General features: G+C 42.3%; 1 protein-coding gene across 1 annotated transcript; it reads left to right on the top strand.

Annotated features, from left to right (window-relative positions):
* Window positions 1-24,541: 24,541 nt before the first annotated feature.
* On the top strand, window positions 24,542-27,292 carry LOC147458197 (uncharacterized). Its single transcript, XM_086511777.1, has 7 exons — window positions 24,542-24,733; window positions 24,862-25,068; window positions 25,536-25,726; window positions 25,823-26,027; window positions 26,113-26,226; window positions 26,360-26,613; window positions 26,689-27,292. Exons 1-7 carry the CDS (start codon window positions 24,599-24,601, stop codon window positions 27,044-27,046), a joined length of 1,464 nt encoding a protein of 487 aa, XP_086367903.1. The 5' UTR covers window positions 24,542-24,598; the 3' UTR covers window positions 27,047-27,292.
* The last annotated feature ends 389 nt before the right edge of the window (window positions 27,293-27,681 follow it).

Below are 27,681 nucleotides of genomic sequence, written 5' to 3'. Positions count from 1 at the left end.
AAAGGGATTGATTGCACGTCAAACGGAGTCTGAGACAGAGAGATACTAAAGTCAAAAGATGGGGTGCACTTGTCCGGGGTTGATTGCATATGAAAGTTCTCATTTTTTGCGGCCTCAGTTCAAGGGCTCGGAGAATTGTGAAGTGCGGCAAAGTTGGGGGAAGACGGAGTCAGCTCAGTGAGTTTTTGACCGGATTCTATGGCTCACCAAATGGATCATCAGGGGCCAATGGGTAGACAGGGCAAGTTGGAGAAAAAAAAGTTTTTTTAAAAAGGTGGTTTTTGTTTTTTTCAAAAGCCTTAGAAGGCTTGAACCAAGGGGCTGCCACGTGGCGGAAAGAAAACCCTAATGCCTCGATTTGAGCTTGGAGGTGGTGGTATAAGGCCTGGCCCCTGAGGCCCTATTGGCATGAGGAGTGTGAGTGTGAGCTTGAGATCTCCCTGGCTATGGCGGGGCGGCGCTCGGCGCTGTTTTGGGCCCGGTGGCACAGTGATGACGGTGGTCGGTGGGGCACGCTAGCGTTGATGGCCGGCGGTGGCGGTGTGCTACAGTTGATGATGTGGTAGCCCGTAAGGGTCGGTGCCCACACCTAATGAGGCAAAACCTTTTGAGGTTAGGGGCCCCCCCAATAGCGATGTCGCTATTGCATGGGAGGGGTGTCCCACGGTAGTGCATGGAATCGAAGGAGAGAGCCCAAGGCCAGTAAGGGTACAAATCAAAGGGTCCACAGCAAGGGGTCCCACAATTCATAAAGAGAGTGAATTCGAAAGCTTCAAGGAGCTGTCCAAGAGGCCTATCCCGCCCATGGGCAAAAAGTAGGAGAAAGGAAGGGGAGTTCAAACGCCCAAAAGGGCAATTGGAAGGAGCAAGCAGGCAACGGTCAAGTGGGGTGGAAAAATAAAGCAAACAAAGAGCAAAGATATGTGTGCCATGCAGATACCAAAATATCAAGTGTGCCAAGTGGTGGCAATGCAAAACAATTCTAAAAGAAGCTTCAGTTGGTTGTACGAGCTAGCTAGCTCCTTGTTTTTTTCCTTTCTAGCCTTAGCCAAGCATTATAAAAGGAAGTAGACGTTCATTTTTTGGGGGTCTTTTTGGACCAAGAGGGCTTTTTTTCTAGAGAGAGTTATTGGAGTTTTCAAGCATGTGTCTTGCAAGCTTGCCATTGGAGCTACATACTTGACTGTACTATATCCCTATGCAATAATACCAAACATTTTCCCCTACTTCTTGTGTTGCTTCTCCCCATCCCCCTCCTTTTCTCTCGCTCTTTGTGTACTTGTCGGTGCTTGCAGAGGGTTTGCATGTAGCTTGAAGGGTGTCACTAAGAGGGCAGAATTGGGGTGTCTTGTGAGCTGGAAAGGGTGAGTTGAGCAGTGTGGGTGTGTTTGTGCTGAAAGGTGTTTTTTTGCAAGGTATGAGGCGGTTGTTCGGTATGCTAAAGTGGAATTTTTAGTGCAAATTAGCCAATTTCAAGGTGTTATTAGAGAGGTTAAGGGTGCTATGGAATCCCTGGGCTATAGAGTGGCAAACATTTCATGTGCTGGGTGTGTTCCCTATTCCCCCTCTCCAATGTGTATGTGTGTGTGTGGTGCCCACTGCAAGTCGGCAACAATTAGTAAAGCGGCTCACACTGAGCTCAACTGAGCAAGTTGTGTGTGTGTGTGTGCGTGTGTGTGTGTGTGAAAGAGAGAGAGAGAGAGAGAGAGAGAGAGAGAGAGAGAGAGAGAGAGAATATTGTTAGCATGTGCGTGTGTGTGGGGTCCGACGACTAGGGTGGGAGCCACGAGATCAGAAGGAAAAATCGACGTTGTGTTTAACAGGCTTCACAATTGGATAATGGTAGGGGTTTGCAGTCAGTTTTTTAAGGTAGACCAATGGCCAGCATGACAGGAACCATGGTGGGCTCCACGAATCATATCCGCCTGACCTTGTGAGGCTCTGACAACTGAGCATTAATTACTAGCTGTCGGTGGTGGCGCGGCATGTGCGAGGCTCGATCTGAGGGGTTGTGTGTGCACGAAATCGGGAGGACTCATGATGGAATACGAGACTCGAGAGAATATGAAAGGCAAGAATCAAGAATTTTGTTGGGTTTTACACTTACCACAAGGCAGCGCATGAATGGTGTCGTGGTCATAGAGGGTAGAGTGGGGCTTGCACAGTAGATCAGTGACTCAGCATTGGGAGGTATTGGCTCCGCCTTGAAGGTAGGGGGGCCAGTGTGTGTGGTAGCGAGCTGCCCGGAAGAAGAGTGTGTGTGTGTGTGTGTGTTGGGAGTTTTGTCAATGCCAAAATTGGCCAGTGAACAGGTTGTGAGCCAAGCCAGGCAGGCCCTGGGTGTGTGAATGTGGTTTTGTCATTATGCGCCTAATCGACGGGCGCCAGGGCAGCGTGCGTGTGTGCGTGAGGTGCGCCAAGCCAAGCAAATGCATGTGTGTGTCATTTTGCTAGCGCCAAAAGTGGCGAGCTAGTAGGGTGGAAAAAAATCCCCTTTGGGGTTTGTTCCCTCGACAATTAAGGGTGTGAAAGTTTGTGTCGGCACAATGTTCTTCAAATCAATTTTCAATCAAATTTGGGATGCCTAATCAACTTACCATCATTCTTAATCAATCAAGTATGCATTTCAAGACTGCACCAATGAAAAAGTACATGTTCCATGCATACGTTATCATTTTGAAGCTCCACATTTGATTTGGTTTCCATCCATTAGGAACAAATTGTAAGAAACTCATTAAGTACACTTGTTTTGGCATAGAAATCCTCTTGTTGATAATTCTTTGAGCACACATGCTTGATTAAAAAATGCTTCCAAACATGGAAATTTTTATGAAAAAAAAAATCATCAAGTGAACACAACCTCATGGAGAAGCATGCATAAAATCCCATTTTATTTTATTTTTAACTCAAAATCATTGTAATTTTGCACTCAATTGAATCATGTACATAGGTAGAGTAAGTGTACCCATTGCTGACCAATGGAAGATTCAAGCCCAAATAAAAATCATTGCAACATTGGTTGCTCATATCCAATAACCATACTCATCCAAATCCAATTGAATTCGTCATATAGGTTTACATAGCTACACAATTGATTACGGCATTCGCACATGCACAAACCATTGAATTTTTTAACATTTTCAATCAAATTGACACACCAATCACAATGGTAATCACATAAATCATTTTCAATTAAGTACCAATTGAATCATTTAATTCAATCAATCATACGTAAGCCAATCTTTTAGGCCTTTCAATCATCATATCGGTAATTGCTACCACTTATTCATCCCAATTTGAATACCGAATGCCATTGAATAGGCATACACACCCGAATTTAGACCAAAACTGTATGCAAAAATACATCAATTGCCCATTACAATGCTCAAATTGCAAACTCAACCAAGCATAATTGAATGCATGCATGCTCAATTTCTAAAAAATTAACACTATTTTGACCCAAGCAAGCAATGCACACACTCAAAAATTAAGCGCAAAAGTTCAAATTTGGCTCAATTACACCTAATGATTGCACACACTTTGCATGCACATTTCACAATCAAAAATCATTTTGGTGCCCCAATTGACCATCAATCATTGAAAATCAAGTGGTCTTGGATGGGCACACACATTCAATCTTTGCCCAATTTTTTGGCAATTAGGCTTATCCGATGATTGAATTAGCCTAGCATACACATCAATTGCATGATTACATACTCATATATCATCAATTCCATCAATTTTTATGCATGCACACACTCAAGATTAGGTGTGCACACACTTGAATTTTTTGACAGTTTTTTCTCAAGTGAGTGCACTTACATTGTAATCACACTCCAAGCTATTCCTTTGCTCCACGTGAAGACGCACCATTGCACACACGTGTGTGCACCATCAAATTGGCTCCAGAATTGACCATTGTAGGTCAAAAATCAAACACTCAAATCATCAAATTGAGCATAAATTAGCACAATTAACTTGATTAGAGTGATGATTCCACCTCTTAAAAGGAGATTTAACATACTTTACACTTCGAATGTTAGTGGTTAGGTTAGCAAAGTTAATCAAAAATTAGTAAAAATTAGCATGAAATTAGTACAATTAGCATGGAAATAAAGCAAAATTAGTAAGGGTTAGTATGAAATTATAAATTGGGGGTGGAATTGGGGGTTTGGGGTATTCATAACTCAACAATTAGCTTCAATTTCTTGCACAACATCATCAAATCAAACCAAATTTGAGTTACACACACTCAAAACCAATGAAATTAGTAATGGGATTAGTAATGAAATTACTCTATTCTAAACATCCTATACTCACTAGCTTAGGTTATCGATTCTCGGCAACGACACCAAATGTTGGGAGGCATTGTAGCAACGACTTAATCGCAACCCACACAAAATTATCAAATCCGTGGATCGGCAACCCGACTAGGGCATGGAAGCACGAGCATCGGATGAATAGAAATAGAGGATTCAAGAGAACACCTCTCCAATGCAAGTAGAGATTAGCCATGGCAAGACTAACTCGAATCATACTCTAATCACTAATCAATCAACTCCTACATACATCAAGCCCACCGAAGTCCGACTTACCATAGACTAAAAACCCCAAGCACACTAATGATAAGCAAGCACTAATTACATTGGTGTTGGCCTCTCCAATCACCACATGCCAATCACGGCACTTCATCAATAGCTACACACACAAGGTGAATGGTGCTAGAGTTTCATAATACCTATCACACACACTAATTACAAGATTAAGACCCAACTTAATCAATCCTAATTAGTGATGCTAAATATCACAAATGGAATGCTCATAAAAGGATAAGAGTGGTTAATAGCAAGAAGTACATACCTCTCTCAAATCTAGAATAATGAGAGTGTAATACTACTTCATGACATAATGAAATCTAGAGAAGAAGTAGACTAATGAGAAAATATTCTTGATTAAATTAATCAAGAATAGCTTACTCTAATTACAATGGACTAGCACTAGCCTCTTAAGCATGGGCATTAAGCTCAAGGCTAGGCCATAGAGTGAACACTCGAGAGAGAGAGAGAACTCTCAAAAGTGGATCCTCAAGAGTGGATACTCTAAAATGAAGCCTCCTTGCATAAAGGCTTCCTTTTAAAGGCTTTCACCGCAATCCCTTCTACTGTGGGTTTAAGCTTGAGCCCTCTAACTAGCATATACAACTTTGGAACTCCAAGTGAGTCCAAGACTTATACAAAGTGAGTTGGAAATATTATGCACAACCATAGCAAATCTCCGGCTTGATGCATAACCGGTGTAGTCTATGTTAGCCGCTGCTAACACTAGGTTTTGACCATTGAACTTAACCTTTGGATTTTGGAACCTTAGCATTTTGAAAGCCTTAATGGGCTGAACCTTAGGGTCTTTGAAGCCCATTGTTGCACATTGCTCTTTTTCAAATGACCCCCCCCCCCCCTTTGGATCCCTATTTTCCCTCCTTTCGATCCCTATTGTGGCCGGTCTGCCAGCTTAACCAATATTCTAGCTTTTTCTCCCCTAGTACTTCCCCTTATTAAACGATCAGTTTAACATGAGAAAATCATTTAGGAGAATTAGATATTAGTTATTATGACAACTAAATTCTCTTGCTTCAAGAAAATCTTTTTGATATTTTAAATTTACAAGGTTTCTGAGTATTTTCGCTCATAGAAGTCGTGTAAGGTTCATTCACCCCTCAAAAACTTCTTAGCTTTCTCACAAAATAACCAGCTCTCTATTAAAGCAAGGAAATGTCAATTCCAAATTAACAATCTTTTAGTGACGGGTGCAATTTTTGCTTTTACCCCGCACTAGCTTGCAAAATACCATATTTACTGAGAAGAATCCACCAAGAGCCCAGATCCATCTTTAAAACAAAGGGCAAGTTTCACGTTATCCATCAGAAAACAAACTATATTCAATATGAATAATTAATGACTAACATTACAACATCCCCACTAGATATTGATGTATCTACTATCTATCTCTCTCTCTCTCTCTCTCTCTCTCTCTCTCTCTCTCTCTCTCTCTCTCTCTCTCTCTCTCTCTCTCTCTCTCTCTCACACACACACACACACACACACACACACACACACACACACACACACAACCTAACACACTCGCATGCACATATACAAGAGCAAACTATTAAAACAAAGGTCTATGCATTAAGTTCTTCTCATGGCTCTAGAGATGCTAAGACATAATGAATCCTAGCATACCATATTCCAAAACCTATGCTTTGCCTCAATTGTTCTTACAAACTTGTCTGAGACATCTATTCACATGACCCCCAATTTAGATGGTGGTTTTACAAACTTCTTCTTGAAAACTTTGATGACATGCTCAAATACATCTAGCCAGTTTTAAAGGTTCTGCAAGCAATCAAACCACCTTCCAAACGAAGGTTCACATTTTGAGATAAGCTCAAGTCTCACCTAGACGCTACTTGAATTGGCACCTGGAGGTCAGTCGAATAGCAAAGCGTTTGTAGTTTGGGCCCGTCAGAGGTCCCTCCAATGGTCTGCATCCACGCCGCTATAGCAGCGGATTATTTATCGAGATTTTAAGTTTTTTGTCTTTTAATACATCGCTTTTGTTTTGATTTCACTCATTTTCGGCTCGTCAAAGGGCTACTTGTGTGACTATGACAAAATTGACATAGTTGCAAAGCAACCTGCATAGTTCTATTGAGCTTGATGTGTTCCCTCGCGCGACCATGAATGAGGCATAGTTAGCAGGCAGAGTTACTGATCACCAACTTATAGACAATGGAATGGAATACACCAACAGTCTTACATTATGAGGTGTGATATGATGAAACCTTATGGAATGAATAGGTGTGTACAGTTTTAGTTTGGAATTTAATAGGTTATCTTAGGAGATATCTCTTTGGAAATTGGGTACCAAAATTTCAAATCGAAAGTGGTTTACATAGCAATCAAAACTCTCTCTCTCTCTCTCTCTCTCTCTCTCTCTCTCTCTCTCTCTCTCTCTCTCTCTCTCTCTCTCTCTCTCTCTCTCTCTCTCTCTCTCTCTCTCTCTCTCTCTCTCTCTCTCTCTCTCTCTCTCTCTCTCTCTCTCTCTCTCTCCCTCCCTCTCTCTCTCTCTCACCAGCACAGTAAGAGACACATTCTCTCTCTATCTATCTATCTATCTATCTATATCTCCATGTTGGAGAAGCGCAACTACCTATCTCTGCCCTATTCAAGAGACGGAATTGGTTTTTTTGACAGGGGAGGGTCAAGGCACTGTTGCCCATGGCCCCATCGAATGCTCAAGTAGGGCAAGCATCGTCTTTTTTCAACAACAGACATCAATAAGACAATAGACATAGATGAGAGCTGGTAGATGCTTTGATGTTGAAGTGAGGGGACGGATTGGACGGAAGTGCCCACAGCTAGGGAGGGCGCACAAAGGAGATGGAGGTGGAGGCCAATGCCAAGATCTGGGGAGGCTACCGCTGCACAGGATTAGGACAGGATTCTCCGTGTCACGCTCTATATTTATCTATGTTGGAGGTAAAACTAATGAGGAGTCCAACCAAAGGCACAGAGTCGATCTGGAAACCCGGACCATGCAAAAGGAACCGAAGGGGGGAAGCAAGGAAAGGGAGGCAGAACGAAAGTGAAGGAGCCTATCAGAAGGGGCAAAAGGGTCAAGCAGGGAAAGGGAGGCAGACAAGGACAGATATGTTTCATTGAAAGGGTTTCTTGAAAATAGCAAGCTTCCTGCCTCTCTCTCTCTCTCTCTCTCTCTCTCTCTCTCTCTCTCTCTCTCTCTCTCTCTCTCTCTCTCTCTCTCTCTTCATGAAAATGTGGATGTAGACACTCCAAACTTTCAAGACCTGGTTCAAGAGTTCTCCTTGGTACCCAATCCTGCTGACACAATTATTTAGAACTAATGGCACCAAAATGGGATCTACTGGAAATACTGCGAACATGTTCAAAAAAAGAGCAAAAATTTTCCCTCAGAACATTAGACACTTTGTCTTACGACAATCAACCGAAGGCAATGCTAATAGGAAACCCTGATTCTAATTGTGTGGAATTTTTGTGCAAGACCTTGTGGGCTGATTTCTCATTGGAGCTTAAAGAAGAAGCAGTGGGTCTATGCTTTACCTTGTTTGCTTTCTCACGCATTCGGACCAACCCTTCAACCATCTCTTGCAAAGAGCCACTTATTTTGCTTGCAGGTGATCAAGCTACTAGATCAACATGGTAAGCCATTCTGTAGATGCTAAACAATCTACTAGACACTCCCTCTTTAGTAAAGGTTGCCCTTGAGCATGGTGCAGTGCGCAAACTTGTAGGCATAATTACAAACCCTGATCATGCTCTCAAAGATGTGTCCATTGGTTCACTAGTGAAATTAGCTAGCAGGAGTGATTAAGGTACAGAAGAGATGGATGAATTTGGTGTGATAGAAAGGTCCGTCACCTTTTGCCAAATCTTTCAAACTTTGCTTGTGCTTCAGGGTCAGAAATGTTTCAACTTTTAACCAGTACAGGCAGGAGTCTAGACATTCCAGCATCAAGTTCCATAGAGCTCCTCTTGTTAGTTTTTTCTTAGCCTCTTGTCAGTTTTGTCTCGGCCGGGTTTGAGCATCACGGGACAATACAACACCATGCAGGTCCTCCTCAACATTGTGGGAAACTCTCACCAGCTTGCAAACTACACGTTGAGTCCAAACCAGTCTATCAGGAACCTCATTTTGCTGCTAGATTCACCATCACAACAAGTGCAGCAACTTGCTTCAGAATTGTTTTCTCACCTTCTTGTGGAGAGAAGGCTTGACCAAAGCATCATAACAGAGAAATTTTTCCTTGCATTGGTCCAGATTGCGGTTGAAGGTGCGCAAAAGGCAGTATGCTTCAATGAAGAGAGAGAGAGAGAGAGAGAGAGAGAGAGAGAGAGAGAGAGAGATAGATTTAATTATCGTCCACGGAGGTCAGATATGACCCATGGGACCAAAAGAAAAGCATTACATGTGTTCTTTTGGGGTGAAGCGTTAGATACATATCAGTTAGGGACTGAGGGTCCAGCAGGGGTAAAGGAAAAAGGGGGAAAAGGAAAGGATAGGAATAAAACAAAACCTAAGGGGGGTCATGTGGAGGGGGAGCTGGCTTGGGAGTTCGAAACTCCTGAATGATGGCTTTACCGCCACGGTAGACTGCCCATTTACCTTGTTTACGAGCTTCATGCATCTTTTTGAGCTCGCTTGCTTTACGCTTGAGTTGATTTGCAGTCAATTCCTCAGCGATCCAAAACTTTGTCCCCTTGAGGTGATAGGATTGACGTAGCAACCTCATCCGTTCTTCTTTGTTCTTGAAAGTGAGGATGCATTGGCCATGGGGCACACGCCTATGTGTGTCTTTGATCCAAGAGATAGTGTCGGGCTCAGGGATTTCATTAACATAATCACGATCGGGTGATTACGTAAATAACTCTAGTATTTACACAAAAAAATGACGTGATCACGTTAATTGTTAATGTGACTTTGATGATCACCTGCAAAAACCTATAGAGCCGGTTAGCCCTCCGGGCTTTCATAATTTCCCCGCGGGAACCACCGGGCTTTTTCGTTTCCCCGGCGGGCCCGTTGGGGTACTACATTAGCCTGGCGGGCCCGCCGGGAAAACGAAAAAGCCTGGCGGGCGTAATTATATATAGTAAATAGTGTGCTAACCCTGGTTTTTTAGCTAGGCAAATCCTTGGGGAGTGTATCTAAGTGCCGGGTATTGTCATCGCTTTGTGATTTGACCTAAGGTTACAGAGTCACAGGTCCTTTTTTGGGCCGGACGTGATTCTTAATTTGGTAACCACTTCTAAAAAATTTAGTTCGTTTACCGACATAAAGGTACGAAACCAAAACAACTGAAAACTTGGGGAATCATGCTCATTGCGAAGAAGCCATTGGTTCAAATGAGGGCTGTAATTGGTTTTGGAAGATGAGCATATGTAAATGTCTAGTCGATAGTCAAGGGTCGGATGTCCTCTACTAGTGTACCGGACATATAAAGATCCTTGAAGTCTTATATTTGAGTTGATTTACAATATAAGAGCTATAATCCTTGATTGGGTTAAAGTAGATTTTATATATTGAATTGGTTGCATGGGTGGGCTACAATCCTTCACTGGGTACAAGTAGTCCCCAATTGGGTGATTATATTGAAGATTTATTTGCGTTAGTTCATGCATTAATTTATACAGAGATTGCATTATTTATTACGATAGAATATTAGTGCATGAAATGACCAATTATATATTTTATTGCTTTCGTTTGTTTTTGTAGCAAATGAAATTAGATGTGTCTTATTGTTTGCAAATCAAAGTGGACATATAAATAATCATTATAATAATAATTGCATAGAGAGATTCATAGCATTGTTATGGTTATTACGCCATGTATAGATTACATTGCAATGTGTATGGTTGCTCACAATATAGGTGATCGATATGTGGATTGACTAGCGTGCATTGAAAATCTCATATTGTGCATCATGGTTATTTTCATATTGAATGGTTTTTAAATTATAATATATATTGAAAATAAAAATTTGTTTCCGGTTTGTAACATCTTGTTCTTTTCTCTTCAGTTTTAATTTAAAAGCAGTGGAGAAAAATGTGGGCACAAGTGGTACAAAGAAGCCAAAGAATAAAAAAGCTCCTGGCAAAGAGTGGGATTATGCTCACAACATATGCGGCCGATATATGGAGTGGAAATGTAAATTTTGTCACACAACAAAATGTGACGGTGCACCACGTATTAGGGATCATTTTCTGGGTAGCGCTAAAAACAATTGTAGAAAATGTGAACATTCTCAGGCACCTGCAACAGTTGCAAAGCGTTTGAGAGAAGAGCTCGCCAAAAAGGGTGGCAAGAAACGACAGATATATAGCTCTGTGCCTTCGAATCAAGAGTTCCCAGAGCCAAATATTAACTCCGCAGATCCTGTAGTGATGCCAACTAACCTTGGAGAGCAACTTGCGCAAGGAGAGGAAATTCCAGGCAGTATTCCTTTTAAACGTCACAATGAAGGTGGACTTTGTCAAATCATTACATCAAAGATTTTGAGTGCAGTCTCTAGAAGAAGCACAAACAGCACTCACCAAAGCAATATTCTTTATTGGAAGTGCTTTGGTCATGGTAGACAGCAATCATTGGAAGGCTGCTTGGAAGAAAATCGGTGAGTTTGGTCCAGGATTTTCAGCTCCTTCTTATCACACGATAAGAAATGTTTCTTGGAAAAATGTTACATCGAAGTCAAAGAGCGTGTTGGCAAAATAATACTTGGGAATATTTCACTTTCAGGGTGTACGATTGTGAGTGATGGCTGGTCAAATGTTCAGAGAAGATCGTTGATCAATGTAATGCTGGTTTGTACAAGGGAAGAAACGTTTATAAAGGTGATTGATAGTTCTGGTGCAATTAAAAGTGGCAAATACATTTATGAGGTCTTGATTGATGTAAGTAAAGAAATTGGTGTTGAACATGTCGTTCATGTTGTGATGGACAACGCAAAGAATTGTAAAAACGCTAGTAAATTAATAAAGAAGTGTTTTCCACACATTTTTGCCAATGGTTGTAATACGCACAGCTTGAACTTGGTGCTGAAAGATTGGTACACTAGCGAAGAAACCACATGGTTTGCCAAAATAATTGATACAGCAGGTCAGGTTGTGAAATTTATCTTGAAACGACAGAGAGTGCTCGATTTGTATAGGATGCGCATGTCAGTGATGCTAAAACTTCTTGCTGAAACTCGGTCATGCACACACTTTTATACCTTGGAATCACTTCTGCGTAATAAATGTGCTGTGATTGACACATTCAGTTGCGCGTCCTTTGATGAATGGCAACTTGAGCAGAAAGAAACAGTGAAGGAGAAAATTACATGTCTACGTGGTAATGTAAACAAGGTTGCTTTGTGGAGGAGTGTAATGGATGCATACCATGTAATGATGCCCGTTATGTTCGCGGTCCGCAATCTTGATCAAAGGGCGCCAAACTTGGGCAAAGTGTGGATGACATGGTGGTCAGTCCAACAGAGTCTTGAAAATCCTGAAGAGCTGAAAGAGTTTGTAGTAGATAAGGAGTGGCGATTACCATTCTCTGGCAAACAGCGGAAAATTTTGGATAAGTATTTTCATGCAAGGTGGAAGAGCTCTCATAGTCCACTCCATAGCGTGGCTTACATGCTTGATCCAAAGTATTGGAATTTAGATCTGATGTCCAATACAGAGGTGGTAGGCGATTTCTATCACGTGGTCAACACGTTCTACTCCAACGTTCAGGACCGAATTGATTGCATCAAAGAAATGAGTGCATTTAGATTAAAAGAAGGTCCTTTTGCGAATGATTTTGTACAGGTAATGGCAAAAGAGAAACCTGCATGGAAGCGGTGGATGATGAATGGTGGAGAGCATTACTCTACCTTACGTCCTCTTGCAATGAAAGTACTCGCACAATGTGCAGAAAATTCAAGTTCAGAGAGAAACTGAAGTATGTACAAGTATGTTCATAGCACTATTCGCAACAGACTATTAGGAGATAGAGCAGAGAAATTAGTGTATATGTATTGCAACGAAAAGATACTGAATCACATCGAAAGTGCTGGCTACGAGGAGGAGATGCCAACCTGGTTGTATGATTGTCAAAACGAAAATGAAGAAGATTTCAATGTTGGTGTATCTCAATGCACTGTAGACGAAATAGAAGAGAATTTGATAATAGATGTGGAGGTTGAATTACAAGGAGAACCACAACACTCACACTTAGAACCAGATAACAACTCAACTGATTCAATATAGCTTGAGAGTAGAATGAGAAAATGTCAAAAACCATTGTAAAAGACCTTGTATTCAAATGTGTTTTGAGTAATTACAATGCTTCATATTCTCGATAGTACATAGTTTGTCGCGATATTACATAATTTGTCAATCTCAATTGTGTTGCCCTGAAGCAACATCTTGCTCATCAAACAGATTTCTAATTGTGCTAGGGGTGTCTAGGCGTGCTTGCTTGAATTTATATTCATTTGCCATGCCAAACATAATATACATTCCTTGTGGAATATCTTGTGAACACATTGTGCATCGACTATTGTTTTGCATCAAACGAATAAGACAAACTAAATGATAATAGTGACCATATGTCAATGTATAGTACCCACTCCATCCATCAAAATTCTTGTAGCAAACTGGACATTGGGAAGATGAGGATGCATCTGAAGTAGACGAGGGGACCAACTCCGGATGCAAGACAAGGTGGCTGATGTGTGTCCCTTGTATAGGTGTTGGATTCACTCACTGTGTTAGGGTTTGAACGTCCTGACTTAAGCGGTGAATGCTTTTCTCCATCCGGACTTGTGAGGGTTGCGGTGTCTGGGTGGCTATAGAAAGACGTGTGTTCTCTGCCAATTGTGTCGTGTAAATATCCTTCTCTTTCTTTAATTGTAGGTCGGCACCTTCCACTATCAATGCCAGCTCATCTCCTGTGAAAGTGACACAACTCACCCTTAAATCATGAGTGGCAACAGTTGTCTCCTTTGACGAGAAGTCTACTGGTCGTTGTTGCACAAAGTGGACATATAACATTTTGGCAAAATATAGCGCACAATCTGCATTGTGCAGAGGATGGCCATAAACCTCCAAATAAATCCTCTCAGCGTTATCTTTGATACCATCATGCGTGCACTTCGAAACCTTCCATCTTCCTTTCTTGATCTCTGTATCCTCACATGGCCATATTGTCTAGATCATGTCCTTTGTCACTTCTTTATTGATCTCTTTCCACTGCATATGGTTTGGATTTGCCCACTTTGAGAGTCGGCGAGCAGTACACGTCGCTTGTTGTGCCGACATGCCGTGTGCCAGAGACTTCATGCGCTGAAATGCATTAACAACCGCTTGTTGTTGATCATCAGGCAGTGATTGGGTGCCAATATCTTGTTCTTGATCGGCCATTTTCTCTTAGAGTTGCAGTCAACAGAGTGGAAAATATTCAATATCATTGTCAAATATATGTTCTCACTCATTGGGACACTGCGCGGAATCCACTAAAAACCACCACTTCAAATGCGACTAATTGAACCACAAGGCAAATTTGAAATATTGACAGTTAAATGACAAATTTGAAATGATTAAAGATAATTGACTCAATTAGGTGAACCACTTCAAACCAGATAATACACTTCAATAAAAATTTGAATACACTTGACAAGACATGTATATCATAAAAATGTTTAAATCGTATAAAATGATGGTGCAAGTTCAACAAGTGGACGTTGCACAGGATTAGGGTCTGTCTTTAAATGTTCTTTGAAAAACATCAACACGTCAAAAGCATTCCTTCTTTGGTCCCGATCTTTTAGCTTCATCCAGCAATCTACTTTAATTCAAATAGCCCTCATAACATCTTCGTCCGGGTGGTGAAAAACATCGTCTGGAAAATAAAATTTTCTAGCTGCACTCCAAAAATCTGTCAGCATGTCGAACAGGTAGCCCAATGCATAAATGTCGCTGGCTTTTGAGTATGCATCTGCGCACCGTGGATCGTATAGTTCGGGAGCAATCCACGATCACTTAGCCATCTCGGCGTTCCCTGCTCTCTCTGCATTCAAAACTGCTTCGTCCGACTGTGCGGTTGGAGACAAATAATTATTTGCTACGCGCTTAGTAGGTGTTCTCAGCATCATACCCCAATCAATGATACCGACGCGGGGTTTATTGGCGCGAGTAAAGTCCAACATTACATTGAACGGGTGTAGGTCACTATGCACTATACCGGCTTGGCGGGCAGCCGCAACGCCGTCGATTAAGGCATGACACATTGCCGACATCTGCTCGACCACTGCTTTGATCCGCACCGTGTCTATCTCACTTACATGGTTGTTTGCTACAGGCAAAATTCTCTCAAGTAGCAGGACCACTACACGACTTAACTAAGAAGAACGTTAAGTTTGTATGGACTGCTAAGTAGCAAAATGCTTTTGAAAAGCTCAAAGAGAAGCTTACTTCCCAACCAGTCCTCGTGCTTCCGGATCTCTCAAATCCATTTGAGGTCCAATGTGATGCTTGTGGTGATTGCCTTGGAGCAGTTTTGCTTCAAGAAGGGCATGCCATAGCATATGAGAGCCGAAGGCTCAATATTGATGAATGAGTCTTGGGCATTTATGAGAAAGAGCTTTTAGCTGTTCTACATGCCCTAGACACATGGAAGCACTACCTACTGGGGACTCCATTTATCCTACGAACCGACCACCAAAGTCTCAAGTATTTCATGACGCAAACCAAGCTTTCCAACAAACAAATGAGGTGGGCAAATTTTCTTTCGCAATTTAATTTCCATATTGCTCACATAGCTGGTAAGCACAATCAAGTGGCCGATGCACTTTCACAACGACCCAAAGTTAATGCAGTGTCTATAGCTACTCACAATGATCTATCCTCTATGATAGATGAGTATGCTACTGACCCTGACTTTAGAGACATAATGCCAACCCTTGCTTTGGGGAAGAAAGAGGAACCATTCACCTTGCAGGATGGTTATCTTCTCCACGGCAATAGGCTATGTGTTACCCATTCCCTTTGTGACAAAGTTATGTATGAATCCCATGCTCCTCCATATGCGGGGCATAGAGGTATTCAACCTACTCTCCGAGGAGTAGAGACGTACTTCTATTGGCCTACCATGAAAGTGGACATACAAGAGTATGTTTCAAAATGTGTAGTATGCCAAAAGACTAAGTATGATAGAAGGAAGCAACCTGGATTACTCCAGCCATTGCCTATCCCAAATTCACCATGGGAGAGTATATCCTTGGATTTCATCTTTGGATTACCCAAGTCTATCCATGGGAATACAGGAATATGGACAATAGTTGACAGGTTTAGCAAGCAAGCACATTTTATTCCTGTCAAAAAGACTATTAAGGCACATCAAATGGCAACTCTCTTCATATCTCAGATTTTCAAGCACCATGGATTACCCACATCCATCGTGTCAGATAGAGATCCTAGAATGACCAGTAATTTTTGGAAAGGTGTCTTTGAAAATCTAGGAACAAGATTGAATTTCTCTTCGGCCTATCACCCACCAACGGATGGCCAAAGTGAGATAGCCAATCTTATGATACTCGATCTACTCAAGACTTATGTTACCGAAGTATATCAACGCTCACAATGGGAAAAGTACTTACCTCTTGTAGAGTATGCCTACAATAATACTGTACATACTTCTACGGGAAAAGCACCTTTTGAGATCATTGAGGGAAGACCTAAATGTCCCTTGCTACTCAAAGTACATGGGAAGATCTTCGCCGCCGATGAGTATAGCCGTGACCTACAAGAATCTTTTCAAAAGATTAAGGAGGCTATATCCATCTCTCAACAAAGGCAAAAAGCTGCTGCTGATAAGCACAGAAGAGCCTTAATGTTCAAAGAAAATGATTGGGTCTTACTCAAGTTTCCTAAGGCTCGATTAAGGCAAACGACGGGCAAAAATCCTACGGGCCATCAAAAGTATTATGCTAAACTAGCAAAAAGATACTATGGTCCTTTCCAAATCTTGAAGCCCATCGATGAGACGGCTTATCAACTCAAGTTTCCCAACCATTGGCTCATACACAATGCCTTTCATGTAAGCCTACTTAAGCCCTACAAATGAGAGCCACCAATTGAACCAATTATTGAAGACCCTCCCGAAGTTGAAGACCAAGAAGAGGTGCTACAACCCGAAGCTGTCCTTCGGCATGAAGACAAGGTACTATGACATGGTAAGATTATCAGACGGTATCTTATTAAGTTTAAAAATTTTCCTTTTGAAGATGCTAGATGGATGCAAGGAATACAGCTTAAGGATAGTATGAACCTTGTCAATGCTTACAATGCTACATTAGAGTAATCAAATGTACAAATTTCTTTTAAATGACTCATGTTTTTGTCTTATAAGACTAGTCCTCTTTTTAATTGTGCACAAATTTAACTAGTATGCATGCTTAGAATCATGTTTGTGATGACGACGTCTCTCAAACACCAAGTAGAATTTGTCACTCTACTTTGGGAGAATGAAATGGACTAAAGAGCAGACATGCTTGCGGCAGCTATGTCTCCCAAGCACCAAATGGATTAGTCATCCATCTTGGAAAGATGTCGTAGGGTAAAAAGGGATCCTCTACCCGCTAAGTAAAATTGACTAATGACTAAGGATTTATCTCTTCTACCTCATAGTCGAGGACGACTATGATTTCAAGAGAGAGGTAATGTCAAAAAATCTAATATCTAATATCTAACCAACCCAAATGATTTTCTCATATTAAATTGATCACTTAATGTGGGAGAATAAACGAGAACAAGTGTTAAGATATAGACATGTGCTTATAGATCTATCTCAACACGGGGCCAATAGTAAAGGGGTCCAAATGAGAGATGGTCTATCAAAGAGCAAGGCTAAAAAATGGAGCATAAGACCTTAGGGTTAGCTTCATTGAAGACCTCCAATAATGTGTGTAAAAGGCCTTTGACCTTAGGTAAGCTAGGGCTGAGCTTGAGGCGCGGGAACCCGACCCAGCTCGAGGTGCTTGTCCTGCTTGATGACTAAGGTGCTTGAGGTGCTTGATGATTGAGGTGCTTGAGATGCTTGAGGTGCTTAATAATTGAGATGCTTGAGGTTCTTGACATGCTTGAGATGCTAGGGTTGCACTTGAGGTGAGAACCCAGCCCAAGCTTACAGTGCTTATGAGCCAAGCTTGTGGTGGGAATTGGGCCTATGCATGAGGGCTTGAGGTGTCAAAAATTCAAATATTCAATCCCTACAAGGAGGGGGCGAGCCCTACATGATGGGGGATGAGAGAGAACACCCACACACTCACACAAGGCATGCATGGTACAAAGAAAGCAAAAGGGACACTTGTCAAGTTTCTCCTCATGTTGCCCTCATGGTGTGCCTGAAGCCTATTGGTTGGCCACCCAAGGGGTCCAATAATAATTTAGGAGATTTAATTAAATGATTTAGCATTTATCTAGCCCTCTCTCTCAAAGGGGAAAGGGGGACACTTGTCTCAAGGCTACCCTTGCTGCTTGTAATGCCTCCTACTTGTGATTGGCTAGGCCTGGAGGGGTCCAATGAGCTTCAAGCATGAGCTATAAGGGGGGGTCGACCCAAGCAAGCTAGGGGGTTTCTTAGGGGGTATACTCACCCACACACACTCACAAACACTCTCATTGTGTGCTATGCAAAGTGCAAGAGCTCCCTCTCCTTCTCCAAGCAAGTAGAGGTTGAGAGCCTACACCAACACTCTTGGATATGGAGTGCAAATCCAACCAAGAGCCATGCTTCAATGCTTAAGCTTGCCATCTCCTTCTTCTTCATTACTATGCTATTATGTATGCTAGCAACAAGACTTATGATAAGTGAGGAACTAATTCTTTCTCCTACGAAATGTTTCTTCTTCCTCTTCCCTACCCTCATTCCTTGCTAGCTCTCTCCACCTTCAAAGGTGTTTGAGGTCTTGGGACTGAGGCTTGGGATAGTTAAAGCTTTCTTCAAGTTTATGTTATGTTTGTGATGCATGAAGCTTTCCATCTTCATTGCATCACCTAGGTCACAAGGAACACAAAGATTGTATTGTAACAAGTCTCTCTTAATGGGAGAAATCATAATACAAATGCCTATTGGAGGGGGGACCGGCTCCACATAAATCCGGTCCTCAACTATTGTCATGTTCTCTAAATTCTCTCTCTTGCAAAAGTATTGTTCATGCCAAGTTAGCTAATTGCTATGATTATGTTGTTATCTTCAATTATGTTCACCCGCTATGCTCACAAAGTCATTTCTCAAAAGTACTCTCATTAATTTCCGCTACTCTCAAATTAAATAGACCAATTCCATTACATTGGTATCAGAGCATTTGGTTTCTCTTTTCTTGCTTAAGAAGAGAGGTCCTTAAGTAGCCTATAAATGGTTGATGTTGTTAATTATATTAGGGTAAGTGGAACTGGGATCTATTATCGGTTTTGTTGAGCCCACTATGTGGGGGATGGTGCACACCTCGGGAGCTTTGGACTTAATAATGGAGTCTTTTTAGACTTGCCTACGGCTTTACCATTATTGAGCCATAAGAAGTCTGAAAGGAGCTAGCCCTCAGCAACTCTGCTATGATAGACCTACTCCTATACTCTCTATAATTAACCACTTCGAGCCGTGGGTGTAGATACTTAAGAGCCAATTTTCAAAGGCTAAGAGGAGTGGCAACTAAGGTTTTGAATTGCCAAAGCATACGCTAAGTACATACATAAATTTTGTTAACATGGCTGACAATAATCAAGAGAGTAGAATGAACATTGACAGCTTTGATTTTGCACATGAAGGTGCTTATGATGATGCTCCCATGTTTGTGAATTATCTCGTCACTAGGTTGCAGCAAGCTATGGGCAACCCTGCTTTGCAAGCCGAAGTTACTCAACAACTTCGTGCTTATGGAATTTCCCTTCCTCTCCAAGAGGAGAGAGAGCTTAGGAGGCCTCTTGAAGAGACCCCCAAAAGAAGACTCTCTCCCATTCGAGAGAAGGAATCCAAAGAGCAAGAAAGCAATGAAATTTTAAGTTCCTCTGAAGATGTGGCTCCACGAAGACGGCGGTCTAGACGATCGCCCACTCCCCCCAAGAGGAAAAGATCAACACATAGTCCTTCTCCTCATCACTCTGAAAGGCAAGAGACGAAACAAAGGAAGAAAAGGGCTAGGAAGAGGTCACCCTCTTCTCCTTCTTCTTCACCTTCCTCCTCTTCCGACGAAAGTTATGGCTATTCGCCTAGAGAATACAAGAGGGGAGGACATCGCAAATCATTTCCTGCATAGCGAAGGTCACAAAAGCTAAAGAAGTTCAAGGAGGGAGGAAAGAGTATCTCTTTTCTCACCTATGATGGCACCTTTGGTGCTACCGAAAAAGTGTTGGCCTTCATTCAGCAATTTGATGCGGCCTTTGGAGACGAGGGCTTCACAGAGTCCTCCAAGCTACGCCATGTAGCTATGCACTTCCAAAAATCAGCTCGTCAATGGTGGGCTAGCCTTCATGGCAATGGTGAAGCCCCAAAGACATGGAAAACTCTACGAGTCTCCATCATGAAGCAATTCATTGCAAGCGATGCAAAAGACAAAGTGCTTACTGAATGGCGCAGCTTGAAGCTTCTCTCTCATGAGTCTATCCACAAGTACGTAGACAAGTTTTGGGATTTACATCTCAAGGCTACTGTCTTTCAAAAGATAGACTTTGCCGAGCAAAGGCAGCAATTCTGTGAGAGATTACCTAAAGAGATGGCTGAATACATCAACTCTCAACGGCCTGGTACTGTTAGCGAAGTAATCCATCACACCATGGTTGCTTCACGCATCAATTTCCATCAAGGGACTAGACGTAATGTCAAGCCCATGGAAAACAAAGACAAAAATGATGCAAAGGGGAAAACCAATGTTCAAAATACTTCCCAAGTCACTCATAGCAACAACAACAATCGGTCCAAGGAGAAGGGAGTTTACAAAGGTAAAAACAAACTCTCTTCTGAAGAGCTTGAAGCTTTTTGCAAGGACCATAAGTGTTTCAAGTGTGGGGAGCAAGGACATGGCTATCGTTCTTGCCCCAAGAAGAATACTCACAATGAGACTCCTAGGGATTCCACCATCGAAGCTCCAAAAGAGGATGCTCATTGCAAAGGATCATCACTTTCCTATGCTTGGGGAAAGGTAAGAGAGCATGATGCCTTCATCTTGTTTGACCCTGGCTCTACTCTCAACTTCATATCAACTGAGTTGGCCACCAAGTTGGGCATTCAAGCTTTTGAGATGGGAGATATAGTAGTGGCTGATGCAGCTTTCAAGGGACAACAAGCCTCCGTTACTCCCTTGATTGGGAAGTAACCTGCGCTCTGTGTTCTCCCATATAGCGCTAGTGATGTTTTTGATGTAGACATCGCTTTCACTAATTTGTTGTATGCGGTCAGCTGTACATGATGAGATTGCCAAAATACATTCTTTACGAATGGCACGCATAATACATTTCTTTTGATCTGGCGTCATATTTGCACTGGACAATACAAAAACAACATATCAAATACAAATTCATAGTTGCGAATGACACTACCACTCTCACACTATCTCAGGTAAACTCTTAACCACCACTTGAAGACTTTAACAAATGTAATGGAAATATTGATAAAAATTGAATATTATCTTCACTTAAAATTGCAATCTGTTACACGTGTAAAAAGCAATTCAAACAAATGGTTTATAAGAACTTAATTCAGATCAAACAATACATGTTAACGGTCTTTAACATTTCAGCATATATTGAATTTTGTAACTTATATTTTTCTCCGTGCGCACATACTAATTCAAACAAAGCACACACCGATTTAAAATCTTCAAAACATTTAAAACATTGGAAGTATACAAATTGGACTAGCAAATTGTGTTCACACACTTTTTTACATAGCATTTATGTAAATGTAGCAATCAAACAGCGATGTAATTGATGCTCTTTAAAAAGATATAAAAGAATATTTAACATGCAAATTGTATGTATTTAGATTTTTGCAGAGAATTTATATAAATGAAACATTAAAACTAGCGATAATGTTTGAGAGTCCTTTAAAAAGATTAAAAACGGATATATAACATGCAATTTGTGTGCAAATAATTCTTTACATGTAATTTGTATAAATGGAACATTAAAATAGCGATGATTGATAAATAAGTATTCTATATAAATGACACAGTTAAAGTAGCTATGATTGATGAATAAAGTATGCTATATAAATGGAACATTTAAAATAGTGATGATTGATGAATAAAGTATTCTATATAAATATATAGAACATTTAAAATAGCGATGATTGATTAATGAAGTATTCTTTTGAATATGATTAGCTAGTATATAATTTCAAATGGACAGTTAAAAACAACAAAATCAAACAATTCATACATTTTGTATATGAAATACTCTTCACAACCGCGTTACCGACCAAGTATTTCATATACTTAATACTTAAAAAATTAATTGCACATGCACATACAAATTATATAACGTTCGTATGGCCGGATTAACGACCTGAACACCACATTTATGCAAAAAGATATGCTTCTAACAAACGACACTCTATTAGCTGTGTTACCGACCGAGTACCGCTTGAATCTAAGGAAAAACAATGCCCTACATACGAACATCTCTTAGCCGCGTTACCGACCGATGCCCATATGTTTTTTGGGAAAGGGGAAGGGAAGTTGACTTACCATAAGGATACTAGATTCGCTGCGTTACCGACGTAGTACCCAAACAGTAAGCCAATACTTACCACAAGGACACCATCTTTCCCGCGTCACCGAGGTGATGCCCCCGTGATAAGCACTGTTTCGGAGAACAGCTTACACAAACACTCCCATTGTGTGGGAAGGTACCTTATTACTGCCGTGCACTACGACAAAAGGCACGCTACCACACAACGCATACACACACACAACACATACCCGGATCGTGTGGTCAGGTACTCTGTTGTTGCCACGCACTGCCACGACCCCCTCTCTCCCTCTCTCCTCTCTCCTCTCTCCTCTCGACGTACCTACAAAGGTGGTGCAAGCGCTCTCTCTCTCTCTCTCTCTCTCTCTCTCTCTCTCTCTCTCTCTCTCTCTCTCTCAGGGCGAAAGCGGTAATACACCCAACGGGCCCGATCGGGCCCGCGTATATATAGCGCAAACAGTTCGTCGGGCTTTTCTGTTTCCCCGACGGGCCCGTAGGGAAAATAATAAAACCCGACGGGCCCGCCGAGGAAACAGAAAAGCCCGGCAGGAGTTTTGTGGGTTTGCAAGTCACCCTAAACCGGTTTCTGTGTGATCATGTAAATGTGTCAATAAGACCTTGTGATCACACAAAATTTGATGTAATTACGTAAATATTAAATCCCTAGTCGGGCTCGATGTTGAGTGGTTGAAGAAAGTCATTGAGTTTGATGATGGATTCTTCGACGGTATCCTCCTCAGTGCACCATGGCGAGGGGAGTCCTCCAATCCTAATCTTTAGGGCAAGGAATTCTTGTATCCACAATTCTTGTAAGGCAACTTGTATTTCGCTGTCAATCTTTTTATGCGCTGCCTCATTGGCTTCTTTCTGGGTTGTCTTGACAGTCACAGCGAGAGAAGCTTCAACTTCGAGTTTTTTTGCGAGCAAAGTTTCACTCTCCTTAGCCTTTGTGTCCTCGAGCTTAATCAAGCATTTTTTCAGTTCAGCGTTCTCCAAAGAGAGTTCTTGGATTTGAACCTCTAAAGCTATGATCCTTGCGTCTTGGCGAGCGGCGGGATCCTTCCTGGGTGGAGCTGCCACAGCAAGAAAACTCTTGCATGTGCCGGAAATTGGTGTGTTGAAAGAAGTCATGGCTATGCGGAAAGCTTTGGATCTATGGCCAAGCTCTGCTTTGTGAGCAAAATCTGTTGTGGGACCCCACTCTTGCGGACTTTGAAAGATGACCTTAATGCTTAAGATGAAGAGATGGTTCTGCAGATTGCAGATTGTAGTGCACTTGCCCAAAACAACAAATGTTGTCGACTACTCTGTCAGGCCGAACAAATTTGAGGACCTTCTACTTGACTGTCACAGCTAATGCTCATATCAAATCAAAAGCAACAGATTTGACAGGGCCGCTTCTGCTTCTTGACCTTTGACTTCTTGGTTGTCGCCGCAGCAAATGCTCATCAGTTCTTGACTGTCGCAGGCCGACCAGGGCTGCAAACTTCTTGACTGTCGTGACTGTTTTACAGGGCTGTTGGGCGAGTGACGACGGGTGTACAGCCTCCTCTGTATTCGAGAGAAGCTCACGAGGCCTTTGTTTGTCTGTATTGGGCAGCAGCACGCAGGATGGGAGAAGAGTTGGGCTCCATGGACAGAGCTTGAAAGAGAAAGAGAGAGAGAGAGAGAGAAGGGGTTTTGTCCTTCTTTGTCTTCGACAGTAGCTCACGAAGTCTCTGTTCGGCAGCAGCACGTAGGGGACCTTTGTGTGTGTCGCGCTAGTGCTGAGGGCAAGGCTTGAGTCTCGACTCCCCCCCACAGGGCTGCCCTCGCCCAGGGGGAAACACGCTCGATGCAGGGAGGGCGGGCTTAGGGTGAGAGAGAGAGAGAGAGAGAGAGAGAGAGAGAGAGCAACTTCCAAGTTCCCCGATGTGTGAAATATACACTGTATTTAAAAAATGGCAAAATCAACATAGAGAGCTGCTTCCAGTCCGCACGAAGGGGAGGGGATGACGACTCTTTACGTTGTCTCTCCCTGGTTGTCCAGTATTTTTAAAAGTCAGCTTGCCACGTCATTTGGAGAAAACTCGGTGGTAAAATTTGAGGTAGGGACACGCTAGACTCGAAGAAGGTGGCCCACGTGGGGCCATGAAAGAACACGTGGAGAACGGTGAGCGCTCGTCTAGGAGTCCGCCAACTTTCACCTGCTTGCAGCTTCCAGCTATAAACTTTGCTCAACCAAGCCTACAATCTGCTAGTGTTGTTTTGCTGCTTCGTCCACACGCACGCACACAACTATCTATACCGACATGCCTGTGTTATCAACTCACTGCTTCGCCAACCACCGCGGCGGGGTTGGCAAGACCACCCTCACCTTTCAAGTCTCGGCCGCATACGCGCTCGCGCACCCCTCTGAGAAAGTCTTTGTCATCGACGCCTCTGATGTGAGTATCTATACTGTCTTTCTCGTTATAAGCAGAGGTTTACTGGTAGAAGGCCTGGATTGCGCTCATTTTTTCCTACCTAGTTTTTTGTGGGGTCTGTTGGTCATGTACTTCTTGAATTGTGCAAGGCCGGGGATTTGTCGGAAATGCTGATGGGAGGGCTGTTTGAGGAAAGGGGACGGCAGGTGCTGATGCAGCTGGTACCGCTGGCGAATACTACACGCCTCTTTTTGCGTGCCCTCGCATGTCATTCCTCTTCACATCTCAAAGAAGCCCTGGAGCAGGACGGAGAAATCTCTGCCGTAGTCTCCAAAGTTATCAAAGAGATGCCCAAGGTCATACTCTTAATTTTGTTATTTCTTGCATTCATTTGCGGGTGCATGTGTATGATGTGTGTTGCAAGCAAGCATGGTTCTAACAGAGATTGCATACGCAATTTATGTGGGAATTGAGGTATCAGCATAATGTCCTCATGGAATCAGTACTTGTCAGGCAAACACATACATGCATAATGTGGATACACAGGCAGCGGCGGGGCTATATGCAAACCTTCCATATCATGTGCATTCAAGGCCTAGTTTAAAAACCTCAAATCTGTGGATTTTTTCCGAATATAGCAGACCCTTTTCAAGTTCAATCTATGTATATCCCCTTTGATTACATCCTTGTCTTTAAAAAATGTGTTGAAAAATGGGGCTAAATAACCCCATCTATTGATCGAGCTCGCATGCATGTGCCCCCATGTCCTTTGGTATGTCTGTTAACTGCTATTTGTAAGACAATGGCACATGGTTGTCGGCAGTCCATCAAGGAGGCAAGCGAATTCGACTCAGAGCGATGTTGTGTCAACCTTGAGGAGTTCGCAATACCGTTGGAGCATGTAAACCCTAGGCTTCCATCAAATATGTATGTCTGCCCAAGCGGCTTGGATGTGGAGCAGAGCATAGCGTTCTCCGAGCCACAACGATACAGCATCATTTCCGTTTTACGAGAGTAAGCAATTAGTGCTACTGGCGCAAGCTATCAACCAATGTTTGAACAGATTTTGCACTCATTCCTTGAGTACATTGTGGGGGTGTATGTATTCAGGTCTTTCAAGTTGGTGAATGGATATTGGAAAATCTTCATAGATACAGATGCAGGGTTTGAGAATGACATATATTGCAGCATTTCAGTAGGCATATCCAACTTCTGCTTGATTCCGCTGCATGCCGACATGGTCGACTGGTATCGGGTGGAGCCGCTCCTGGCTGAAAACAAAGCTTTACGGGAGTCTGGACATTCAGATGCCAGGGTTGGTTGCAACGGAACTGTTACTAGTAATTTCTCTCTCTCTTAATCCCCACACTGATGATTTGGGTTTGTTGGCCTGCTTTTAGGTCCAGATGATTCTTTGGAATGGTCTTACTGTGAAGTTCAACTCCCGGTGTTTTTCTGTGAGCGCATCTGGTGCAAGCAAGAAGTGTGTCTTTACGCCGACGAAGGCAGAGCAGGTGCGTTGAAATCGCTACCAACACAGAAGCCTCCCAAACGCTCAGAATCTTTTCTTTTCCTCATGGTTTCTGCATTTGCCAATAGACTGCTCCTTTAATTTGACAAATTTTGGCACTTGCCTGCTTCTTTCAGGATGTCATCAGAAGCTTGAATGAGTTGGTTTTCAAGGAAGCAGAGAAGAATCCTGAGCTCTTTCTCCACTATGAAGGGGGAGGGATGAATCCAGATGAATTTCACAGCAAGTCATGTATGTGTATAAGGAACTTCAGTGTGGTAGGAGTTGCCTCAAGGGACTCTGGTATCCCTATCGCATGCATTTCACCCGGCACCTTCCATGGGCAACACATGACATACTTACTGAATGAAGCTGTCATCGAGCGTTGCAGGTAAAATTGTGCCGAAAATTAGTGGATTAATTTTTTTTTCAATTAATATGTACTTTTGACGATGTGCATGCGCAGAGAGAACATGAATGAGCTTGTGAAGGCTATTGATGCAGCCACTGAGCTCGTCAGCTTGACACCACTCAAGGACGTGCCATCGCGGAAGGAGAAGCAGAAGGTGACCCCATCCAGCGCTCTCTTGAAAGTGACCAGGTCGACAAATCAAGGTAGCGGCGCTGGGCGCAAGAGAGTGGGACAAAAAGTTGGTGGCGGCAGGATGAAGAGAAAACGAGGTGGCTCAACCCAGAAAACCAAAACATATAATACACGGCATAAGTATCCGCTTCGTGATCGTGTTCGAAGAAATGCTGTGCCGCTTGGTCTCATTGAGCTTACAGAGCATAGTAGCACGTCGACGGTGTTGTATGATGCTTAATAGTGTAGTGGATAGAGAATGTGGTGATTGTATAGCTAGTGGTTAATGCAGCTGTTGTGAAGTTTTGTGCAGTTTTTGTTACACTAATGTTAGTGTATTATCCTGCACTTTATTCCATGCTTTGGATGTTTGATTGTATGGCCTTTAGGCAAACTGATTTGTCCCAGAACTATCTATGAAACAATCAATGCAGGCGGGTTGTATTTTCTCATGTTGATACCGATTTTGCAACGAGTTTAGTGTCATTTATAGATGTAATTATAACGAGTAGGGATAAATGTATGGTCTGCTTGATATATGCTGGATTTGCATCCACACGTCGAATGCGGTGGACCTTACTTTGTCCGTGCACCTCGGGCTCGAGACTGCTCGCCTAACGTTCATCAATGCTTTAAGCCTGTACTCTCTCATTTGAAAAGCGCTCTCCATTTACTTTTATCCATCTTGAGTCCTGCACAATGAACGCCATTAGAATTTTTTGGAATGAAGGGAAAATTTTTTATTTTTATTTTTTTTGAGAACATGAAATTGTATCCAAGGAAAAGTCAAATTACATTGTACCTCACTGGATGGGGGAGGCATCCCAAAAAAGAAAATTACATATCCAAGCAAGCATGAGCCATAAAAAGCTTGTC

The sequence above is a fragment of the Adiantum capillus-veneris genome, chromosome 5 (genome assembly GCF_014529385.1).
Source record: "Adiantum capillus-veneris isolate H3 chromosome 5, ASM1452938v2, whole genome shotgun sequence".
In the NCBI taxonomy this organism is placed as follows: domain Eukaryota; kingdom Viridiplantae; phylum Streptophyta; class Polypodiopsida; order Polypodiales; family Pteridaceae; genus Adiantum; species Adiantum capillus-veneris.
The sequence above is the reverse complement of the archived record's forward strand: the minus strand, read 5'-3'. Positions and strand labels throughout refer to the sequence as shown.

What these genes read in the sequence shown, in the direction of transcription:
- LOC147458197 (XM_086511777.1), top strand. Translation starts at nt 24,599, where the DNA reads ATGCCTGTGTTATCAACTCACTGCTTCGCCAACCACCGCGGCGGGGTT. An exon ending in ATCATTTCCGTTTTACGAGA is followed by an intron (nt 25,727 to 25,822) that starts GTAAGCAATTAG and finishes GTATGTATTCAG; the next exon opens with GTCTTTCAAGTTGGTGAATG. An exon ending in GCTGTCATCGAGCGTTGCAG is followed by an intron (nt 26,614 to 26,688) that starts GTAAAATTGTGC and finishes GTGCATGCGCAG; the next exon opens with AGAGAACATGAATGAGCTTG.